The 25,507-nt window shown below is 37.4% G+C and overlaps 1 protein-coding gene across 4 annotated transcripts in view; it reads left to right on the plus strand.

Annotated features, from left to right (window-relative positions):
- EHBP1 (EH domain binding protein 1) overlaps positions 1 to 25,507 on the plus strand; it is a 265,747-nt gene that overhangs the window by 34,587 nt on the left and 205,653 nt on the right. For all 4 annotated transcript variants that reach the window (XM_060784566.2, XM_060784585.2, XM_060784575.2 and 1 more), the window contains exons 3-5: positions 1,428 to 1,485; positions 5,871 to 5,966; positions 13,059 to 13,112. In XM_060784566.2, coding sequence (XP_060640549.2) covers positions 1,428 to 1,485; positions 5,871 to 5,966; positions 13,059 to 13,112 — 208 coding nt within the window. The remainder of the gene's footprint in view (positions 1 to 1,427; positions 1,486 to 5,870; positions 5,967 to 13,058; positions 13,113 to 25,507) is intronic.

The raw sequence follows: 25,507 nt of genomic DNA on the forward strand, positions 1-25,507 counted from the left end.
TTCCAGTTCAAAGCAAATAATGTGGGGTTTTATTCTGCTGTGTAGAAGGGGCCTTAGAAGCCAGAATCCCTGTCTCATAATAATTCTGTAAAGTAAAATAGATGTTTCGTGTCAAGCTGAGTAAAAGCCAAGCTTGAAGACACTGCTTGTTAGGGTAAGAAGAGATGTAAAGAAAGAGGTGCAGCTCAGGCTTCCCCTGCAGAGAATGAAACATCCAATAAGGCCACCCCCAAAAACAAAAATATTTTGTTTCTGAAATTTGTTTGAGACAGGGATAACACTTTTTAAGACCTCTATTCTCTTCCTATAATTGACTTCAAATAATATGGGGTATGTGCCCTCTTACAGCTGTACTTAGCCTTCTTTATTCTGCTACTTGCTATTCTTCATTGTCCTTTTCCTCTCCTTCAAACTTTAATATTAACTTCCATGCAGAAATTGAGATGATAACTGGAAAACGCTGTATAAATTGAAGAGCATTTTTCAGAATTAATAGTGATTTAAGCTCATCCTCTCTTTATAGAGCTGCCACTTTCCCAGCTCAGTTCTCCATGTCTGAGAGGTACTACTGAGTATCCTGTCTGTATTTAGATGGCAGAGATTTATATTGTTCCGATCTTTTACGTGTCATGTTCATCATGCTATCCATGGACTTTTCTGCCATTTTCATTGCCATCAGTTCTGCAGGACCAAAGCAAGTAAAGAGAACACACGCAGGATGGAAAAGGCTTGTCTAGTCCCTGTCATCTGGTGTGGGGAGGGGGTAAGCTGAGGGCCTCTTGACCTGCCAGGGCAGAGGGTAGGCTGAAGGGGTCCTTTATAACATGAAGTGAAAGACAAGAAGCTTTTTTTTTAAAGTAGAAAAGGATAGAGGGGAATAACAAGAGTGAGATTCTTAGAACTCTCCCATTCACCCCAACAGCACTCTACACCCCAAAGGATAAAAGTTGTTTTAAAAAAGAGAAAAGCAAATCAACTAGAAAAACAACCAGGAGGAGGAAGAGTAGTGAGGGTTCATGACTGCTGAAATTCTCAGTCATTCCAATACCTCTAAGATACCAGGTTTTGAAAAAATGGAAGAGACTTACAAAATGAAGAAAAAATAGAATAATGGGAAATGGGGAAGATGTGGGTTGGAAATTCCTGGATCTCTTGCTCCTCTAAGGAGCCTTCCACACAGCCATATAACCTTTGAACTGGGTTATCTGAGTCTACACTGCCATATATTCCACTTCAAAGCAGATAATGTGGGATTTTATTCAGCTGTATGGAAGTGCCCTCAATCTCTCTCAGGCTGACCAGACACTTCTATAAAAATAGGAAAAGAAAATCGCTCATACATAATAAGTCACCCTTTCTTAGGTTACTACTTTATTTTATTATTTCATTAGAACAATAAATGTTGATGTTCTTGTTTTTACCAACAGGCAACCAGATAAATTGGTGGTGGTTTGGACAAGAAGAAGTCGTAGAAAATCTTCTAAGGTCAGTATTGTTAATAATGGAAATAATAAGTTGGTAATTTGCCTTTTGATGATATTTCTGATTTAAGACACAAAATATATTTTTAAAGTCTGACTGTGTTATGTTGAAGCTGTACACTGCTATCAATTTGGCATCCATCTAGCTTAATAGAACTACCAACATCTGATGTTGGAAGCTAACCAGGGTAAGCCTTAGTAAGTATTTGGACAGGAGGCCACCAGTGAATACTGTGGCTTCAGAGTAAAGAACTGACAAAATTGCCTCTTGAGTATTCCTGGTCCAAGAAAACAGTTTGAAATATATGAGATCACCATAAATCAACAGGTGGCTTGAAAGCACACATATACAGAGCACTCAGTTACCTATCTGGTATGCTTATCTGATATATCATTGCCTGCTAAACATAGCAATAATATAAACAGTTTATTCAGTTATAATTAAAATGCCAGTTCCTGCATTTGTTACATTATAATTTTGTCTTCCCTTTATGGATCTCAAGATTCCATCAATTATTTTCTCTTCAATTCACCTGCATTTCTCCTTTTCACAAATCTGTGAGAAGTTGGTCTGGACACTAATGTCTAAGATCATCTAGGATTTGGATTTAAGGATGAGTGACTCTTTCTACTTTAAGGCACACTTTCCTTGAGGATAATCTGTTGACTGTTGTATGTTGATATTATTTCAGAGGCTAGAATGATCCCGCTCCCTCCTTATCCTGTATCCATGTATAGAAAAGAAGCACAAAGACATGAGTGATTACTATCCCTTTCCATCACCCTATTTCATATCACCCCCTTCTTTGTCTCTACATTCTCCTAATCTGCTTGAAATTAGGTGTGGGTGTAGAATGCCCAACTCCACCCAGGACACAGAATGCCATTGTCCTTGCAACTATACCACATTAAATGTTAGCAGTAATTGGAGAAAAACATCCTTTGTGTTAATAAATCAGTAAATGGCCATAATTAAATCATTTTATTTGAATCAGTTCTTAACAAAAACAATAATTATAACAATATAACCCTTGACTAGCAAATTTTCTATATTCTAAATTATTTAAAATGGCTATTCTGGTAGTACATTTAGCATAATTGAATGATTGGACTCAATTGTATTTATTCTTTAGTCATTATATTTAGCCTAAGTGTCTCACAATGGGACTTCACTCTAATCTGTACTGCAAAAATTCAAGAAATACTCCACTCCAAAGGTTCCCAGTTCTCAGTTTTTTTGTTAACAATAAACAGCCATGACAACTAATCTAGTGCTTACATGACAAACAATCTTCATGCTATTAGGAGAAAAAATGTATAAGTTTTGGATAACTGATAATAATGGAAGAAAACTGAAGAATTTTGCAATTTAGCATATTCTATCAGAAGTGAGTTAAAGTAAACCCTATTATGGCATTCCTCAGTTTCAGTGATCACTGTTAATTTTGATCTGATATTGCATGCTGTAGTGCCATATATCTGTATATATATTATTTGTTAGTTGTCTTTTCTTTTTTCTTGATTTCCTGTTACCTTGTGTCTGATCTGTGGTTTATGTTTGAGCTGTGGTTGTACTAAAATATTTCATTCATTACTAATAAAGTTATTCATTCATTCCTTCTGCTCTCTAGCTTGAGTAGTTCTCACTTTCTGTATAATGTGTGTACTTGTTCTGGGAACTTCTTTGGGCTTTCTTTTGTTCTGCATGTATATATAATGATTCACAAGTTACTGAAACAGAATTGCTCATAACAGAATTGTTCAGCAAGTTGTGGCAAGATCATTTTCAAGTACAGCATGAGCTACTAGCTGTTCACATATTTCTCTTATCTTTTAAAAATGCCTCTTACATGACTTTGCTGTAGATACGGATTCTTTCTTATAGATAATTGGTAAAACATTTAATAAATTTGGCACATGATCAAAAGAAGAATTTCTCCTAAGTGTGCTAAAAGTTGGCAGAAATGACAGTAGGGGTTTCTTTAAGATAGAAAGGTAGCCAATATGTGACTTTATAGCCTCTGTGTTATTCCAATTGTATTATTTTACTCCTGCACAGTTTAGCTTAGTGAACTTTTTAGAGAGCGCTATAACTAATATCCTTCCTCTCAACCTGTGTGTTTTGCACAAAATGTACTTTTCATTTACTGTTATTGACATTATACGTAATGCATTATTAATTGGATATCAGTAGCAGAATAAAGTGTTTGTAAAGACTCACTGAGAGTTTTGTGACTTCAGGATGATCCTAGTAGGGATAAAATGCTGATGTTGTGAATTTTCCCTTCTAAGTGCATAATGTATTTGATTCTATCTGAGAAAACATTTTACCTACATATAATGAGAATTGTAGGGGTAGCGATTATGTATTTTGTATCTTTTATTGGCCTGACAAAGGTATCACCAGCATGTGTGTTTTTGATTTTGTCATATAAAAAGAGAGACTGAGAGTGAAACCAGACCTTGAGCAAACATTTGTCTGTCAATTAAAAGCACATAGACAAACCCAATAGAGAACAGAAGGAGAGAGGAAATTGCCAGGGTTCTTGATAGCTTAAAATATGAGGATACATATGGGTAGATGGATATCTTTAGGGAGTTACTTCCAGAAGATTGCCCATCCCCACATATACTTACAAAATATTCAGGTTTAAGACTGCCATCTCTCACGCACTATGTAGGATTGCAACTGCATCCTTTCTGCCTTCTGTGCTCCCAGGAACACTATCATGAGGCTCCTGGTCAGGACCTTGTATAGAAGCATCACTCTTGGAGTTCCTATTTATCTTGCCATGGATATGATAATTGAAGGTATTTACATGTATCTCCATGAATTTGCTTATGCAATGCAGCCCCCATATCCTCAGGGGATACATATGTGGAGTTCACATGGGTATGTGCAGCAAAAATCTTCCAACCTAAGAATACCATATAAATGTGCTGGAAGACCTAGAAAATGCCTAAAGAGAACATAGTTTGTCAGGCATGGATATGTGAAAGTGCAGGCACCAGTTCCACAGATACAGGAGTTTAAACTGTATATTCAAAGATGAAAGTTTATAAGGGGAAGACTTATGAGCCCAAACCTGGTCCCAGTATCAGTCTAATAGCCCCCGTCCAAAATAAAAACAGCAGAGATAAGACAAAACCAAAACAGAGTGCCAAAAAAGTACTACAAGTAGAACAGTGGTCATTCCAACGCAGATAGTTTACCAAGACAATTCGGCTGTTAAGGAAAATAGTTGCAAATGTCATTGCTTCTCCTTGTTCCTAATGGTCTGGTCTTAGAATTTTTGAGACCTTAGGGAAAGTAGATTTACAACCTCTTCAAACGTCCATGGGGAAGCTCAGAGCACCCCGTGTGGCCTCCCTCCTTCCCCCATCACACGGTGGGAACGGAACAGGGTGTGTTGGCACCCTGTCCCCATCAGATGGGAGAAAGGGCAGCTCAAGTTGGTACAAAATGCAGCTGCTCGGCTTCTTGCGGAAATTCCGATGAGATGCCACATAACACCAATCTTACTACAGCTGCATTGGTTACCAATTAAGCACCGGATCACTTTCAAAGTGATGGTACTCACCTTTAAGGCCTTGCATGGTCTGGGGCCGATGTATCTGAGGGACCGCCTCACCCCCTACCAACCCCAGAGATCCCTCCGTTCTGAGGACCAAGATCTATTGGAAATCCCCAGTGTCAAGACCTTGCGTCTAACAGCAACCAGACGCAGAGCCTTCACAGCAGTGGCACCATCACTCTGGAATACTCTGCCACCTGAAGTCCGTGCCTTGCGGGACTTACCAGCTTTCCGCAGGGCATGTAAGACATACCTGTTTCGACAGGTTTTTAATGTTTGATATTGTTGTTTTTAAATTGTTAAATTGCTTTTAAATTTTGTTAGATTTTAGCCATTCTTGTAAGCCGCTCTGAGCCCCAGGGGTGTGGCGGCATATAAGTTTTAATAATAAATAAATAAATAAATAAATAAAAACACCTGGCAACAGACATTGGCCCACCACCCTTTCCCCCATCAAACAGCAAAAAGGGGAGGAAAGTGGGGGGGGGGGGTAGCTTCATTGGAGCTATCCAAAATACACTTTCCTCCGCGTAGTGGTGAAGGAAGCATCTTTTGGCATTTCCACACCACTTTGGGAGGAATGTGGGCAGGGCCTGCCATGCGTTGTGTAATGGCCCTGTCCTTTCTGCACAACAAAGTCACAAAACGGAGCAAAAATGCCCCATGTGAAGAGGTGACTGGACCCAAAAATCCACATTATGCATATTGTTTCTGTTTGACATTGCATGTACATAACAGATTTTTGTATAAACATTGATCACCGTGCTTGTAATTACATCACTCAAGATTTATATCCTCCCCACTCTCTTTTCAGTCTCATAGCTGGCAGCCAGGGATAAAAAATCCATACCGTGGAGTTGTTGTGTGGCCTGTTCCTGAAAACATTGAAATCACTGTAACACTTTTCAAGGTAAGTATGGTGTTTTGATTTTTCTTTATTCACATATCTGAATGTCTAAGTATCTGTATATAGGAGGAGTGGGTGACACATCCCTACCTCTACAGGCAAGGAACTGCACTCCACCCCACCTGGTGCATACAATTATTTTATAAGAGAAGTGCTCATAATGGTGTTGATAATTCAGATCCTAGAACCAATTACCATATTTTACAAAATCTAGAATGCCTTCAATTCCAAGACAAACTCCCTTTTTTGAGCTTTAATTTTAGAAAAAGGGAATTTTCAATTTCAAGATGCACCCCCCCCCCTTTTAAAACTTCAATTTTAGAAAAAAAATTATTTAAAGAAACTGTAGACTTCCAAATCTTGTCTGCATGAGAGATGGGGGCAGAGGAGCCAGTTCAGAGATCCAGGGGAAATTTAATGGCTCCTTGCTTGCTCCCCCCTGGCTTTCCTCTTACTCTCTCAGCAGTACCCCAATTTCTGATTCTCTTTTTAAAAAAAAGAAAAGAAAAAAAGAAAACATGAATCAAGGATACCCACAATTGTTTTTTCAGCCTCAATTTTTGGGAAAAACTATGTCTTAGAATTGGTGAAGTATGGTAGTTATAAATAATGAACTATTTGTAATTCCTTCTTGCAAATAGATAATGCATGATTATTTATTCTTTATACATGTTATTTAATGTAAAGTATTTCTCTATCACCTTCCATCCCACAAAGGAGTTTACAGGTTGCCCAGAAAGAGTAAAAGTAATAAAATATGAATACATTTCTGTCCCTCTGTATGTCTACCATATAAAAACAGCTACTGAAAGTCTAAAGAGAAAAGAGAAAACAAATGTCTGTGTTATAATGTAAAGATAAAAACTTAAGAATTGCCCTGTATCCCAACTCTACACTGATTAAAAAGTCAAGACCACAGCTGAAATGCCTCTGCCTGCACTGGCAACTACTGCGAGCTGAATGTGTTGATAATACTAAGCCATATAGGAATAAGAGATAAATGTTTTTATTTACTGAATCCATATCCTATCCCCCCCCCCCCCCTCAAAAAACCTCCACTATATTCTCTTTGTAAAGCAGCAGCCTGAAATAGTAGCAGTAATGAACAGGAGCAAAGATAGAATAGCCATGTGTTTTGGGAAGTGATACAGATTGCAGTGCCTCTGAATCTGTAAGTGGCTGTTGAAAGGGTGTTGCTGGTAGGATTAGAGGGTAAATCTTGACTTCCGTTACTAATGAGAATGTTAAGTATAGCCTCTTAGCAGCCACCAGTGGATACTTGAAAGCCCACTACTTAAAAGCTTAGGCAATCTGTCAATGGGAAGAATGTTTGCATGATATTGAGGCATCTGTGTTTTCGAATAGTTTTGTATTGTATGTAGGACGGATGTCCACCGCTGTGTTAGGATGGCATCTTTGGCCTATTCCCATACCTGGGATGATGACATTGAATTTTATAATAAAGCCTTCATAATTTCAGCATTTTAGACCTGAGAAGGGAGACGTGGCTGTGATTGTGTAGTGTACATAGCCAAGATTGGGGAAATACTGTGATGTTTGTGTTAGAATTATAATAGGACAAATTTAAAGCAATTAAATTAAAAATTAAAACCATTTTAGAAAGAGGTTTGTGGTGAGACAGAGGCATACAATATTATCCTGAATTCCAGGCATTATACTTACAGTTTGGGAAATGACTACTAAGAGTGGGTTTTGAGATAAATGTTTTATAGAGCTCCTCATTTTGCGTAGATATACCTGCAGCTCAAAATAACATTTCAAGTATTGGATGTTGTGAATCCCTTTCATTCATTTCATCTCTTATAGTTTCTGCCGGAATAGTTTGGTTGATCTTGAAGGCACCACAGGCAAACTTCTTTTTGTTACAATAGAGCAACATGGTTATCCTCCTAAGCAAATTTTTTTCTCTTCACAGTGTTTTTTTAATCTGCCCTGTGTCGAAAGATCAATCTACAAATAATAGAAATACCTTAAAAACAATTTAATACAGATCCATAAATATACTCCAGAACCTATAGTCCCACATTGAATAAGCAGTGATATGGCCACTAAGACCGCAAAGCCTAGATAAATAGTCAGTTCTTAATCTGTTGCTGAAATGAGGCCAGTATTACTGTATATACTCAAGTATAAGCCTAGTTTTTCAGCCCCTTTTTAAGGTTGAAAAATCTCCCTTCGGCTTATACTTGAGTCAATGTTATTTACTATTTTACTCTGTTATTATTATTATTTTATGGCATTTATTATTTTACTCTATTATTATTATTATTATTATTATTATTATTACATTTATTATTTTACTCTATTATTGTTATTATTACATTTATTATTTTACTCTCTTATTACATCCATTATTTTACTCTGTTATTATTTTTATTACATTTAGTATTTTACTCCCTTTATTATTATGGGAAGGATATGTAAGGACAGGAGTGTTTCTGATCTTTCTGAGAGGCATTTCAGAGGGTATAGAAGAGAGAAGGCAATGGAAAAGTTGGTTTCTATTAACTTTACTTCTGTTCATAGTTCTTAGGATCCAAGCCAATGTCATTAGTTTTGACATCCCAGATCTTAGAAGCCATATATGTCTGTGGTAGAAGATGAGAATTGAGGGATATTTAGGTGCGGGCACTTCTTTTTAAAATTATGCAAAATTATTTAAGGCATTGCAGAAGTTTCACAAGGTGATATGAGATATGAAACAAGGCAGTGACTTGGGGCAGGGGCCAAAATTCATCCACAATGTTAAATCTGCATTTCACTTCAAAGAAATTGTGTGTGCTTGCATTTAAGCAGCTGCTTTAAGGGCCCCTGGAATAAGGAATTGAGAGTTTAACTCCTCCTCCATCCCTATGAATGTAGATAGATTTTTCCAGCCAGCAGTAAAGTTTTCATAGTCCCAAAGCTTGCCAAATAGCTCCCTAAATATAGTGAGTAACAGTGAAAACTGTAGGTTGTAGCTAAGAAAAGTATGCAGATGTTGTCTTCCTTGTCCTTTTAAGCAACAAAGACAAACATATTGCACGGAATACCAATATTTATTCATTTATTTTAGGCTTCCCACCAGTTCTCAAGGATGGTTTACAAAAACTAATTAAAATGATAAAAAGAGTAAAAGACATTATAGTAGAAGCTTGCCACACCAGGGCAAATGTGCATAAATCTGTTTAAGACTATATACAGTTCCCAAGTTACAAACAAGATAGGTTCTGCAAGTTTGTTCTCGTTCTCTCTCTCTCTCTCTCTCTCTCTCTCTCTCTCTCTCTCTCTGTGTGTGTGTGTGTGTATGTATGTATGTATGTATATGACAGCATAGGGAAGGCCTAACACCCCTGTGGTGTTTGTTTTGGTCCCTGTGACAACTGGATTTTGAAAAACTTGGCTTGTTTTGGAAATTAGGTTTGGTCGTAAAGCTTCAGTGGAGACACCTCCCCATGGTAACTAAGGCGTGGCCATAGTGGTCCACTATTTAGTTATATCCAGAATGGACTACTATAATGTAATCTGCATGGGACTGCCTTTGAAGATGGCTCAGAAGCTGCAGTTAGTGCATGGATCAGCAGCCAGATTACTAACTAGGGCTAGCTATAGGGAGCATTCCAAACTCCTATTAAAGCAGCTCCGCTGGCTTCTGACAAGTTTCTGGGCTCAATTCAAAGTGCAAGTTATCACCTATAAAGCCATTTTTTGTTTGGGTCCAACCTATCTTCTATGAATTGGTGCAGCCTCTGAGATCTGCCAGGGAGGCCCTTCTCTCGGCCCCACTACTGTCCCAAGTACGGTTCATGGGGACAAGAGAGTGCCTTCTCAGTGGTGGCTCCCTGGCTCTAGAATGCCTTTCCTAGAGAGGTTAAGTTAGCTCCCACTCTCCAAGCCTTTCAGTATAGCCTAAAAACACAGCTTTTTAAACAGACCTTTGACCTTGAGTAGACTTCAGTGGTTGCATGTGAAGACTTAGTTTTATCCGCAGGCACTGCTGCATTTTACGAATTTTAAAATTTTATTATGTGATGCTAAATTTGTTTGCTGCATTTTTCTGTTGTAATTTTATGTTACTATTGTTTTTATGCTTGTGTATTGTTTATTTTATGTGCGGTACCCTGGAGTGCTTTTGTGAGATGCCCCGAGTGCCTTCGGGGAGATGGTGGCAGGGTATAAATCAAGTTTATTATTATTATTAACTCTTCCAGGAGTGAATTTTCCTTCCTAGGGGTAGATTTCTCTCAGTTCCTGTTGTCTCACCCCCATTCTTAATTATGAGTGTTTATGAGTCTGGTATTTGTAACTCAGGCCTTACCTGTACATGCTTTCCAATATGTTAAAGGGAAAAAATATACAGACAAAGAACAGCAAAGAAAGAAACAGAAAAGAAAAAAATGTTTATTTTCTTAGCAATTGTTATATATCTTAATATATAAAGTCTTACTCTTTTCATGAAAACACTTCATACACTTCCTTAACTCAAACTATTAACAGTTACAATTAACATATTCACATTTTTCTGCAAAAAGACAATGTCTGTTAACAACTCACAATAAAAGAGGTGAAATCTCAAATTGCAAGTTAATTCTTTAAAATAAGGCAGTTTCTCTATCATTTTATAACAATACCTGTCTTCCCATTTTTTTCAAAATGTGTCGCATCACAAAAAGTATGTATTTTATATGTCTATGTCTCCAACTTAAATATCCTCCAGATTTATTTATAAAAACCAGTAATCTCTATTTCGCTCACATGTGAAGAGAAGGTTTGATAAATGTTAGGTTACATAGTACGTAAGGTATAGATTAAATGTAACAATAAGTCATCAACCTTCATCTCCTTCGTTCCTCCCATGATCATTTGCCACAAAAGTGGCAATTTAGTCACCAAAAGACCCTCATGCATGTCCCTGGTCTCTTTTTAGTCCAAGTTCAATTTGGCCAGCCAAGTTCAATTTGGCCAGCAATCACTGAGAAATGTTCCTTGTCTCGCACAGTGTATGGCTTATGGAATGCCATGACCAACCCCAAAACTTAGTTTTATTGTTGGTACTATCTTGGGCAACTAGGTGGGTGATCTCTGCCAGGCAAGAGACAACAGTAGCAGAAGGTAATGATTCTAGACTAATCAGTTGTTTTCAGTCCTATCACTCAAGTTATCTTTTTGGACTTTTTGACAGAACCACTTCTGGCATTGTATATCAGTTGCAGGAGGATGAGCCACTTCCATTAGCTCATTCTCCTGCAACATTAAAATAAAATAAAATCTATAGTTTTTTCTCATGCTTTGATTTGATTCCTTTATCTATAAATAAATATTTAGCATAGTTTTTGTCATTTGTAGCCATAATGCAGAAGGATAACCTACATATTTTGAATGAATTGAAAATAAAATACTCTTCGAGCTTTAAAAGAAATTTCTAATGAGTCAGCAGTACCTCTGATATACAGGGTTGATTTAAGTAGTACCTCTGAAGGACTCTTATTTTAATTATGAAATTACTATTCAAATCACTAGTGAGGAGGATTCTACTTAGTCATCATTTATCAGCACTTTTCTTGCTCAGCATGGATACTTGCAGATACTAATTCAGGTACAACCTACAATGTTGCAAAGTTTTGTGCAGCAGCATAAAAAAATCTGTCATAGAATCATAGAATCAAAGAGTTGGAAGAGACCTCATGGGCCATCCAGTCCAACCCCCTACCAAGAAGCAGGGGTTTACTGGTCCCAAAAGTTAACTGTGTATCCAGTAATCATCTTCCTTGATTCTATAATTTGCTGATACACCTGTGCATTGTATGTTTTTGCCCTGTTTCCCCTTCCGCTCCCTTACCCCCTATTGTGCTTCAGTATTTATATTTAGATTTTAAATATACTAAATGTACCAAGATCATATGAAAATGTGGCTTTTATTTCCTGTGCTGGTCTGTGACCAAAATAAATTATTTGATTGATTGATTGATTGATTGAACTCAGCATGGCACTGTTTTTATGATATTATGTTTTATTATGATATCTTCTTATTTTGTTTTATTTTGGTTTTATTTTATTGCATTATGTTTTTAACTCTGTGCTCTTTGGGTCCCTTTGTAAGCCACCCCGAGTCCCTTTGGGGAGATGGAGGCAGGGTATAAAAATAAAGTTATTATTATTATAAAGTTATTAATGTATATTACTATTTAATATAGTGCAATTGTAATGCATATCCAAAATTAAATGCACAACAAGCCACTATTCTAATATTTTAAGATGAATTTTCTATTAATAAAAATATGACCTCTACATTTAGATCCAGGCTTTTCATTTTAGGTCGGATGTACTCCATCTCCCTAAAGCAGGGGTCCTCAAATTAAGGCCAGATACAGCCCTCCAAGGTCATTTACCCGGCCCTCGCTCAGGGTCAACCTAAGTCTGAAATGACTTGAAAGCAAACAACAACAACATTCCTATCTCATCAGCCAAAAGCAGGCCCACACTTCCCATTGAAATACTAATAAGTTTATATTTGTTAAAATTGTTATTCATTTTAATTATTGTATTGTTTTAAAGTATTTTTTGCACTACAAATAAAATATTGCAGTGTGCATAAAAATTCATTCATGTTTTTTTCAAATTATAATCCGGCCCTCCAACAGTTTGAGGGACTGTGACCTGTGACCCCTGCTCTAAAGTCTCTATTTATTGGCCTTTTCTGTCTTTGCACGTATAGAAGAGCAAGAGAGAGAGAGAACACTTCATGTATACTATTGGCATAATAGGAATGAACAAGTTATCTATCATCCCCCAAAACAGCTGTTTATATATTTATGGAATTTTTATTAAAAGATGTATCATTAGTATTTGTGATGGTACCTTTTGACGTGTGCTCTTTTTTCTGCTAATCTTTTTTTTTGAATTTTTTTATTTTTTTCATAAAACATTATAGATGTTTTAAAGTGATTCTTTGGCAACATGTACATATTAATCCACAATTTTCCTTTACATATAAATCCATAATGTAATATTAAGTGAAGAACAAATAAAAAAGTGAGTAGCAAAAGCACTAAAGTTTTTCCATAGTGTTCAATATACTGTATCTCCCCCTTCTAGGATCCCCATGCTGAGGAATTTGAAGACAAGGAATGGACATTTGTCATAGAAAATGTAAGTGAAAAATTACATTTCTCGTTATTTTTTTCTGGGGGCAACTTCAGCTGTAGCCGCTTACGATGAAACAAGCTTTGACCATCTGCCCCTCATGTGGTGGAGGAAATAGATAATTCAAGTCATAAGAGGAAATAGTATGCTGCTTTTACGAATTGAAGCATATTTTTAATACTCTATTTTGTATTACTTGAATAGATTTATCTAGATGTCGTTATCTATGTGCTTCAATTGGTATTTTCTCATTATAATTAAGACATATGCAATGCAATACAGTTTAAAAATAATAGCATGGAATGTGTGTCTACAGCTAAATGGAATGTGGGTGCCTTTAAAGATATAGTAGTTACTGAAGTAATTAGGAGTGACCTTGATGAGGTAACTTGTGGTGAAGTGAATCCAGAATGGTGTAAGTGAAGTAAAGCAAAGCAAACATAAAAACACAAATATTTCCCTTAAATAAAAGTTGAGTAAAGTTGGATTTTTTCTTAAGGTTGAGAGCACCACCCAGTGGCCATAGAGGAAATAAGAAACTTTCAGTTTAGGAAAATGAAAGTGTTCAGTGGGCCTTTGGTATCCACTGCGGTTCATTTCCAGGGTCCCCCAGAGACACCCAAATCCATGGATACTCTAATCATATTATATACCATAGCATATTAAAATGGTGCTCTTGATGTAAAATGGCAAAATAAAGGTTTGCCTTTTGGGAATGTTTTTAAATATATATTTTAAACCTATGGATGGTGAAATCTGTTAATGCAGAATTTGTGAATATGAAAGGCTGACCAATGGCCTTGCAGAACTTTAGGAACAATTTGTATTGATTTAACATTGAAGTTGACTAAAGTGAGTGTTTTGTGTGTGTAAGAGAGAAAATGAGATGGATTTCTGCAAGTTGAACATTGTATCACTTTGGTTGGTCCAGAATCAGTTGCTTGTTTCAGTGGGTCTCTTATTGCTGAGTTGAGTTACTGATTGAGAAGATGAAGTATAAGATCAGCTCATGTATAGTTTTGGAATAATAACCACATTGATGTAAAATTTGCTTCTTTGTGTGCCTACAAATGACAATGCATACATGCATACAAATGTCAATGCATACAAATGACAATTGCATAGGAAGTGAAGGAATGCTCCCTCATTTTTGCTGTAGTTGGACTAAATGCAATCATTAGTCCCAACTAGATTGGACCCATTGAATCGATTAGCACTGTTGAACCACTGCTTCAGTGTACTTACTCTTCTTGGAAACTAGCAATTGGATGTGGAATACTTCTGGTTTTCAAAAAAGATTCCTTGAAGTGTTAAACAGACTGAGGGGAGTAAAAACTAATTTAAATGCCCGCTTACATATTCTTGGATTTCCAAATAGTGATAAGGCTTCAATTTAATGTGTGGATTTCTACTAAGCCAATAGAATTTCCCCATACTGTCTTCTCCTACTATGGCCAGCCCTCCTTGTCCCTCTCCTGAAATCTTCTTAGGAAGGAAGGTTCTCCAGTGCTCCAAAACTCATTTAGGATGGGGTGGTAGCATATATGCATATCTGTTTAGCCAGTAGCTATTCTCCTTCTGAGTACTTAGGGGGACATGGGTGTAATTTCTTGTTCTTAGAATGGATTCATTAATTTACATTAATTACAATCTCTTCCAAGTGGAAAGCAGGCCTGGAAGAGTAATTTTGCCGCAGGGGTTGGGGACAAACCTCAACCTCTACTTTTCTGTGTAGAACCCCCAGTCTCTTCAAAGAGAAGGAGAAGCAAATTTCTGATTCCTTGTTGATAGAAGTAGGAAGTGCAGAGGACAAGACTAAATGTCCATAGTGGTGAAATGAAAAGAAGGCCAAGGAGCAGGAAATGGGAGAGGACTAGGGGGAAAACAACGGGTAAAGGAAGAGTGCTGGGGTAAGAATTAGTAAGATAAGCACCACCTTCTACATAATACTGCCCTATATAAATGTAAACACTTCCACAATGAATTCTTTCTATAACACAGAGCACTTTAAAAATGACCCAAGTGGTATATTTTGTTTTACAGAAGAGAAGCTTGTTTTTATACATTTCTGCCATCTACAAGCGGAACTGTTTGTAGCTTTTTTTTAAATTCCCATTTCAGAATTAAATGTCTCTACTTAATACATTTAGAGCAGGCAGCCTATGGTTCAGACATGCTTTCCTGGCCTTCTAATTCCCCTGTCATATTCCACTGTATGTGATTATGTGAACTGTGACTGGTTGCCTGTGTAAATTACCTTGGGTCCTCTGGTCTAGATATAGCTCAGAATTAAATGCTGCTTTGTCAGCCATCTCACTCTTGTTCTGCTTTGAATGTAATAGAAAAATCAAAAAAGTGTGTGTTCAGTTTTTTAATACAGCATTTGCTTACATTAAATATTTAGCACTTTGTTCTAGTTCAGGAGTCTTGGAGATTAGGTTTTTAGAGCAAAACCCACAGCACATCTTGTCTTGATTGGCTGATCTTTCCTTATTTTAAACCAAGGAAGTGGTAGAAAGACATCTGAGTGTTGCTGTGTGACCTAGACCTGATCCCTTTGCAAATAGCTTTTATATCTTTTAGATGTTTCCTAGCCACATTTTAATTTCAATGTACGTTTCTGAAAATTGTAAAGAATGTCAGTTAAGGAGATCTACATTCACCTTTTCCATCCCAGCCATACTGAAATGACAAACTGGTGTGACTGGCCTGGTATCATCTGTATGGACATATGCTGCGAAAGCTTTTCTAGGAAATACTTTTGTTGTTCATTCGTTCAGTCGTCTCCGACTCTGCGTGACCTCATGGACCAGCCCACGCCAGAGCTCCCTGTCGGCCGTCACCACCTCCAGCTCCTTCAAGGTCAGTCCCGTCACTCGACATATCTCTGGTTGTACTGGTCCATTTAGTTTTCTTGGCAAGGATACTGGGGTGGTTTGCCATTGCCTTCCCCAGGGATCACGCTTGGTCTGACCTCTCTGCCACGACCGTCCCGTCTTGGGTGGCCCTTCACGGTTTCGCTCATGACATCATTGAGGTGCTCAAGCTCCAGCGCCACAACAAGGCGGTGATCCTTTGCTGGAAATACTTTATTTTTTTCAAAATGCAATACAATACTTACATTCCCAATGGAAGTAAGTGAAGTAAGTACTAATGAAATCATAGTAATTTAAAGAAGCATATCTTCAATATTCTACAATACTGGATTTGTATATACACAGTTTACGGGGCCTCTGGTGGCCCAGTAAGTTAAACCACTGAACTGCTGAACTTGCTGACCAAAAGGTCAGCAGTTTGAATCCAGGGAATGGGGTAAGCTCCCTCTGTTAGCCCCAGCTTCTGCAACCTAGCAATTCGAAAGCATGCAAATGTGAGTAGAGCAATAGGTAGCGCTCTGGCAGGAAAGTAATGGCGCTTCATGCAGTCAAGCCAGTCACATGACCTTGAAGGTGTCTACAGACAATGCCGGCTCCGGTTTAGAAATGGAGATGAGCACCACCCCCCAAAGTTGGACACGACTAGTCTTTATCATATATACATTGTTTTTTTTAATGAATTTACCGTTCCTATCTAGAAAATGCACACACAAACAGATTTCAGAGAAAATGTTAAGTTTCTGTGAATACAGCAAAAAATAATTTGCCACCATTCATTGTAAAGACATTTCTTCATTCAAAATTTAAACTGGTATGCAGATATTTATGTTCGGAAAATCTGTTTACTTTGCATGTATAGAAAACATGTAAATAATATTATCAGAATAAGTGAAAACACATAATAAAACAGCATTATGCATGGCTACTTTATAGCACAAAAGCTTTCCCCCTTCCTACCGATACCTCATGTGTTGTTGTAACATTTTAGTATCATTAAATGAATGGATGTTTTCAAATGAGGAAATCCTAAATGGGGAAAAGTTCCCCTCTGGGGTCATATCCCTAACCCAGTTTTAAAGGATTCTGCTCAATATAGTAGGATTTTAGTACTTCTGTAAGTCAAATGGAGTTTATATATGTATTTTTGTGGCTTCTTGACATTGAATGTTTAATTGAACATTAATGTGACAAATTTCAGATAACAGAAGTATTTTATTTTGTGATATTTATATTGCAATTACTCTAGCATGCCTTTCAAAGATGAAATATGGAATGGTGATGTTGGAATGTTACAGAGCAGATAATGTTATCTTTACTCCTCCCTCCCTCCCTTTTTTTTTATAAAGTCAGTAATTTTTCCAAACTGTAATGTTTACACTGAAATGGGTTTGATGACACATAATTTCTGTGGTGATTATTGATTCACAGTAGTAAAATGCAATCTGCCTTCCAAATTGCTAGAACCAATTTGTTTAGACCTGTTTTCAGTCCTGTTTCCTGCTAGTTTCCTTGAAATATTCTTTTCCCCCATAGATGAAACTATATTGGGAAAGACAGCTGACCAGAGTTGATATCAGTGATCTTCGTTGTCAGCTGGAGTGAGGAAGCTGATAAATGGAGGCAGTCAGTTCTGGAAACAAACCACTAATAGTACATTAGGTGTGTTTAAAATCAGCAGTGTGTTTGAGCAATTCTTAGCATATGTTTATTCATAGAAAATCAGCACTAAAATATACTTGCTGGGGTATGCAAGAGACTTGAATCTGCATGAGGTCTTTTTCTCTTTCCAACATCAAATATAAAAACAGAGTCTTGGTAATTGTTTTACAGTGGGGTTCTAATCATACTCCAAATGTAAGCTGAGCTACCCAACTCTCCTTTTAATAAAAAATATGTGCTTTTAGGATTGTTCAACGTTCCACACTTTTTTGCATGTGAAGGCGATGTAGCTCTTGATAGTGAGTAGGATTTTTTAAAATTTAAAATGCTGCTTGCTGCGATAGCATTATGTTATACAAATCTCATTTCATTGTGGGCACCTGGGGGGCAATGGCCATACAGTGTTACAAACAACCAATGCCTGCTTCTCAGCAAAGGGTGCAATACAAGACACTATGGAAAAGGGGAGAAAACGAAATGTCAATACATTGTCATTAAATGGGTGTAAGGCGATTGGAAAGATGGTCCCTTATAGGTGGGTTTAAGATTCCATTTAATATATTGCATCTAAGGTAATATTTTGCATAACATTTGGATCAAAATGTTCATTTGGAAGGAAACTTGATACAAGTAAAATGTGCAGTTTTGATTCCAATTCTTCATGTATAACAGGCTCACTTGAGAGTTGGTGTACATCTTTAGAGTGTTCCTTTCAAAAGCAGTTTCACCATGAAACCAGTTTAAAGTCTCTTTTGCTTCCTTTGGTGGTTAACCCCACCCTCCATGGTTCCGTGATTAATTGTTCTGAAGGTATTGCATTGCGGTTGACTAGCCATGCTGCTATTCTAAAGATGAATCTCTGATCTAATAAAAGTCAGTCAATATCATGCTGGCGAAATTGCAGTAACTTGCAAAAATATTGACTCTGTTTTGATTTTGCCATGTTTTGTTGTGCTAATGGAGCCTGTAATGGGGGCAACATTTTTATTGCAGCATAAAATGAAACACAAAAAGCTCAATCTAACCCTAACTGGAACCTTTTTGTTTATATCACCTTCAACCGGAGCCCCCGGTGGTGCATTGGGTTAAAGCCCCGTGCCGACAGGACTGAAGACCGACAGGTCGCAAGTTCGAATCCAGGGAGAGGCGGATGAGCTCCCTCTATCAGCTCCAGCTCCTCATGCGGGGACATGAGAGAAGCCTCCCACAAGGATGATAAAACATCAAAAAATCATCCAGGCGTCCCCTGGGCAATGTCCTTGCAGACGGCCAATTCTCTCACAACAGGAGTGGTCGCTCCTGACATGACAAAAAAAAAAACAAAACAAAAAAACCCCCTTCAACCCACTTCTGATTCCTCAGGAATCTGCCTCTGCCTGGCTTCCATCTTACATACACATGGGATTTCCCTTTGGTTCTCTGCAAGGTTTTGAAGAAACTGTATTTGAACCATTTGCCATTTTCAGTCACTTTCTCTTCTCAATGATACATTCCCTCTATCTCCTAGTAGGGCTAGTGAACTCTGATCTCAAACATGATTGTCTATAATCTCCACTTTTGTTGGGGGCAAGGTTGTTAGGAGACTAGGGCCCCTTCTGCACTGCCATATAATCAATATTATCTGCTGTGAACTGGGTTATATGAGTCTACATTACCATATAATCCAATTCAAAACAGATAATCTGGATTTTATATGACAGTGTAATAGAGGCCTAAGTATCCTCCTTTTACCAAGAGCAGTATTACCAAGAGCAGTATTTCCATAGTATTCCACCAAGAGCAGTATTGCAGTTCCAGACTTCTCAGGAGGTAATGTTTATGATATTTCTGCCTAACCTCTTTTGAGGAAACACAGATTCGATCATTAAATTTGTGAAAGGGGTTGGCATGCTCTATAGAGCTTGCTAGACCTTTTAATTTATCTACCTTACTTAATTTTTCTATCTTACTCAGTTTATACATTACCTATTAAAGGCCTGGGTTTTTGTCACAGTCTCTAATCAAGTGGATCACTGGAACAATTTGACTGTTCTTGAAACTGGCCACAATTTTAGAGCCATTCTGCTAGTATTATAGTGATACCAAGAGCTTTCCTCTGGAATTCCTAAGGGCTTGTCAGACAGCCACCTGGATTTTATTGTTCACCCAGAATTAAACAGCCTTGCAAGAGTGAGGTGCTTTGGTACAGCTGCTTCAGAAGAAACAAGTTGGTTTTTTAAACTAATTGCGATTTGATTTTCTTCTAATATTCTTTAATGCAATATGATCTCTAGTGCCTCTTCCTTTCTTGAAACTAGCTTGAAAATCTAGCATTTCTGTTTCCATATATGCACAATCTATTACAAAATTTTGATAGTCAATTTGCTTGCCTGATATGAATGCAATCTGATCATTATCAAAATTTCTCATGTCATTTTTCTTGAGGATTAACCTATTCAACATTTCCAACCTGTCAGATATTGTGTTTTGTTTTTGTATTTGCTTTTTTGGGGAGAGGGGGATGCAGAGGGTAGATTTTTTTGTTAAAATTTGGATAGATTCTATTTCTATAGCTTGAAACAATTCTATTGGTATTTTTGTGTTACTCATTATTTGTTATTCCCAAGTTCTTTAAGAACAACTTCCACTTTCTTTATTAAATATGTTATTATTAGCTAAAATACATATATTAATGAAAGTAATACAAATAATTGAAAGACATATGACTGCCAACCACTTATTAACTACAGCAAGTAAACTACAAACTACTTAGATTACAACTAAAATTTTAAAAGAGACAAAATAAGAACTGATTACAGGAAGGATAGAAAGAAGTACTACTTTCCTACAGGTGGCTCATATAATAATGATCCTACTTCACCTACATTCATACAACTGGACAATTCAACTTGTTCTAAACTAGCAATTATTAAATCCCACAGTTACTATCTTTTTTCCTCTTTCTTGCAAAAAAAATATTGTTTTCCAGTTTTTCAAAAAACTTTCTAACAAATTTTTAATCAACACACCACCTCATAACATGGGCTGTTTTTAAGTGACAACAATGGGTTTTTGGCAATTTTGCCATGGAGCCTAACTGCTCTCATCACATCCTGGAAAAGTACTTCCCGGGTGACTCCATGGCTGAACTGGCACAAAAACCTGGCAGCGCATAAAGGGGTAGTCCCCATCTTTCCTTAAGGAAAAATGGGTCAAGCCGGCTTAAAGAGGCTTCTCCCCGTGTGATGAGGTAGTGGGGAAGCTGGAACGGTGCGGAGAGACATGTCCCCATGCCTCCTGGACAGGCGCCACCGGGGTCATCATTATCCAGGGCAATACTTGGCAATTCCAGCAGCGCATTATCTAGTCTTCATTTTGTTGGAATTTCCATAATCTTCCATTTCTTCATGGGCAACAATCTTACTGCAGTGATCATGTGTTGCCTCTCTATTTGTCAATTCATCTGTCTCATTAAAAACAATTCTGGTTTTAATTTAGTCCCCTCCCCCCCACTTAAATATCTTCTGGATTAAACAATGTATCTGTTTCCAAAAAAATGTTGCTTTTTCATAAGTCTATCATATGTTGTAAAATGTTACCTCTTGCTGTTGACATTTCCAATAACAGGAATACTCAGAGGCGGCTTTGCCATTTCCTTCTCCTGAAAGATAGTTCAAGTTTAGTTAGCTTTCTAAATTGTCTCACCCAGGCCCGTAGCCAGGATTTTGTTTCGGGGGGGGGGGGGGGGAGCTGAGTCTGAGTGAAAGAAGGTCTACCCTAGCAAACCTTTTGTATCGTTACCCCAATGCCCCTATGCATATGGGATATATTGAGCATGGTGATCAGATCATGATATGAATAAACAGAACAGTTTAAATAATGCACCAGTAAGGCCTTCTTGCGGACCACCATCAGAATTTCGGGGGGGGGGGCTGAAGCCCCCCAAGCCCCCCCCCCGGCTACATGCCTGGTCTCACCAGTGTTACCATACCATCAATCCCTGTTGTTAGATTCATGTTAGTCTGCCTTGATGTAGAAGTTTAGATACGCGTTACAGAACATGGTAAAAAGATTTTGACATTCTTTTACATAAGGCAGATCAGTCAGCATTTATGAAATTCAAAGTTGGGTTTTTGTAAGTTCCTTGCTTCCTAACAAGAAGTTAATGTTCTTGAATGCTGTGTCTTCATGGCACTTGGTGACTTCACTATATTTCAATGTTTATATTTTTCAGCTGCAAAGCAAGTTTTCAGTTTAGGGAGGCCAATTTTAGAAAAGGCAAAGCTTGAACATGCTGGAAAATAAATGTTTTGTACTGTTTCTATTGTTTGCCTTGCACTTCAGCAGACTATGCCTTTACAGTGATCAAAGATTAGCAATCAGGATCTTGGGGAAACAACTTCTTCTTTTTCTTCCCTGCTTTTATCTTGATTGAGATGCAAAACATTATAAGAGCTACTCACAATAGGAAACTAATTAGTATGCTGTAAGATTACCTTGCATAAGATAGACTTTCCAAATATTTTTGTTTGATTTAATAATAGTCTTCTTCTTTTTTTCTTTTTTTTGCTTCAAACTAATTTAATAGTACCATAGGCATAGCATTTTAACCATTTCACCAACTCCATATACTTTATAATTAGAAATGTCTGGCATATCATGATTTCTTGTACAGCTCAAATGCTGTGTACTAGAAATCATCCAGAGCTAAATACAGTGTGACCATTAATTCTTGCATTTAAATCTGAAAATGAGAATTTGAAAAGCTAATAGCAGTGATAATGTTTAGTACAGAGTGTTTAAAAGATTAAGTTGGGATAATACTGCAAAGTGATGTGTGTAAAGGAAATACAAAGGAGGATTTGTGTTCACCAGTATAACAACAACCCTCTGTAGTATGAATTAACATCATTAGTAAGAGTTTTACTCCCAGTGTCTAATGTGATAAAATGCATAAGCCTGTAAACTAGCAAACCTAAACAGGATTGAGGGTCAAGGGAATGGCATTTCTTTGCATTACTGAAATATGTAAGATCCTTTACATTGTGGGGGGATCTAGTCCACGTGCCCTGATGAAACCTTTTTCCCAATGGCTTGCTGCCTAGTGCTGCGTAGTGTGCTATGACCACTTGATGGCACCCTTTGATTTAGTACATACCTCATTAGAGAGCCAAAAAAAAAAAAAAAACCTCGGCAGTGCAGTCAATCTGTAGTATTTGTAATGGAATAACATGTAAGAACTAAAGACTGCAAGGTATCTGGTTAATGTAGAGATGAAATGAATGAAACAGCAAGGCTAAGCTTTCCTGACCCTTCATGAGAGAATAGATGAAAAAGGGGAAGAATAAGCTATTGTGCCAAAGGGAGATGATGAAATTCAAGATCCACACACATAATCTCTGGCTCAGCCTCTGAAATGTTAATCCCTGGGTAGAATTATTTTGAGCTGTAGATTGCAATTTATCATCAAAATGGCACTGTGTCAAACAATACTTCTTGTATGTGTGATGTTCAGAACTATCCAATTTTAATATAAAATGGTTCACAGAGCACTGTTTAACATTTAAGTAGCAACTCACTAAACTTGGATGTATGTGTTGTTGTTTTTTCTTCTGCATTCTGACCAGAGGCTTATTTAAAACAAGCAGGGCTATTTTCCATAGACTTCCATAAGATTTGTATCTTATTTGAATCTATCTTTTTTGGGCGGAAGAATATTGGTGGAATTGAATTGCCTAATAACAGTTCTGATAGAGTGTACCTGCTTCAAGATCTTTAATAGAAAAGGTACTTTGCCACAAAGAGACCTGATTCAGAGATTTCCTGATGTGTCCTCACTCTTAAAGCTGCTCACACTCTCCCTCCCTACCCCCAGGATATGTATAGGTTTATTTAGAGTATGGAGGGGGGGGGGGGTTGTTTTTCCCTTTAGCTTTTTTCCATGTAGGTAGCGAAGCTTTGCTAGGCGTTTGTTGTGTTGTTTTGTCCTTAGAATCACTCCCAGGATTGTCTTGTTGTCAGAGTGTTCTGATAACAGAGACCATCAGCAAACTTTCTAAAGGCTAGTAATTCATTTGTATAATGTGCAATGGGATTCTTTAAAATTATTGTGGATCACTTTTATTACATGTAAAGTTTGCTGTATTTCAAACTGCCATAGCAAAACTCCACAAGAAAGTTAAAACAATACCAATAAAGCAAGTTCAAGCCATTAATAAAATTAAAATCCATGCTGTAAAAACAAAGAAAAGCAGGCCGTTAAATTTTCTTTGGGTTAAATACTTTTTAAAAACCAAGTATAAGAAAGGAATGTTTTTAACCTGTGCTTAAAAGCCTTCAGCAAACTGGAAACCATTCTTATTATTAGAATGCTTGTCTCAGCTTCCTGTGTGGTTCAAGTGGAATTCCTGATCAGTATAAATACCATTGTATATAGAAACATTATATTAATAATAATAATAATAATAATAATAATAACACTTTACTTGTACCCTGCTAACATCTCCCCAAGGGACCCGGTGCGGCTTACATAAGGCCGAGCCCAAACACAACAATACAAGCAATAATAGCAACAAAACAAGCAATTAAAAACACATAGACAATAAGATAAACAACATTATCAATAAAACAACACATAATTAAAAACAGTGGGAAGGCCAAATGTTAAGTTAAAATTGGAAATATTGTCTCAGTCTTTAGCAATCATTAAGATTTTTTTGGCAAAATTAGGTTATAATTCTGTACGAGAGTGTGTTTGTGTGTGTGTGTGTGTGTGTGTTTGCTTGCAAATTTTGAATAGCTTTATACCTTGCAGGGTCCAGATAACATGTGCCACAGGAATTCTGTGAATCTGATTGGTGTTCCTCTCATGTAATGCAGAGATTGTCTTTAAAACTGCCACTGGTTGGTGGCCAGTGAACCTGTAGAAGAATTTAAGATGAAGAAGAAATAAATTAGCTCTTGAAATTTTACACATATAATTGTGACAGATTGGGAATTTCTTCAGAGTAAGTGGTCTAAGTATCACAGCTCAGAACTATCCAATTTTAATTAATTGATCAGTAATTTAAATTTAAGGCATGAACTTTGTTTTCTTTCTGTTACCTAAAATACACTGGAACTGAGCAAACTGCTGATAAAGAACAATAAGTGCCAGATAAGTGAACTGTGAGAGGGGTTTCCTATCAGCTATTAAAGTCTAAAGGGCTAATTAGCACCTAGTAGTTGTTTATCTAATCAGTGCTAAATAACTGAATGCTGATGACTGAAGGGAAGGGGAAAGGCAGAGACCTACAACTGTTAGACTCCCAAATGTAAAAGATTTAATTTTTTTCACACACAAAGTAAGGAAATATGACAATTAGTGAACTACAAACAATTTTGTTCTTAGCTGGTGCCAGGTCAACTTCGACTCATAAATGAGAGACCTCCAAGTTCCCCTATCATCAACAGCTCTACTCAGGTTTTTCAGACTCAGGGGGGTGGCTTCCTTGGCTGGGGGTGCTCTACACTGTGAAATTAAGGCAGTTTGCTACCACTTTAACTATCATGGCTCAGTGCTATGGAAACACAGGAGTTCTTGTATTTTTTTATTTTTTTGTCGTGTCAGGAGTGACTGCAAGTCGCTCCTGGTGTGAGAGAATTGGCCATCTGCAAGGACGTTGCCCAGGGGACGCCTGGATGATTTGATGTTTTTATCATCCTTGTGGGAGGCGTCTCTCATGTCCCCGAATGAGGAGCTGGAGCTGATAGAGGGAGCTCATCCGCCTCTCCCCAGATTTGAACCTGCGACCTGTCGGTCTTCGGTCCTGCCAGCACAGGGGTTTGACCCACTGCGCCACTGGGGGCTCCATAGTTCTTGTATGACAATGTCTTATTTGCAAAGAG

The sequence above is a fragment of the Anolis sagrei genome, chromosome 1 (assembly GCF_037176765.1).
Source record: "Anolis sagrei isolate rAnoSag1 chromosome 1, rAnoSag1.mat, whole genome shotgun sequence".
NCBI classification, from domain to species: Eukaryota; Metazoa; Chordata; class Lepidosauria; order Squamata; family Dactyloidae; genus Anolis; species Anolis sagrei.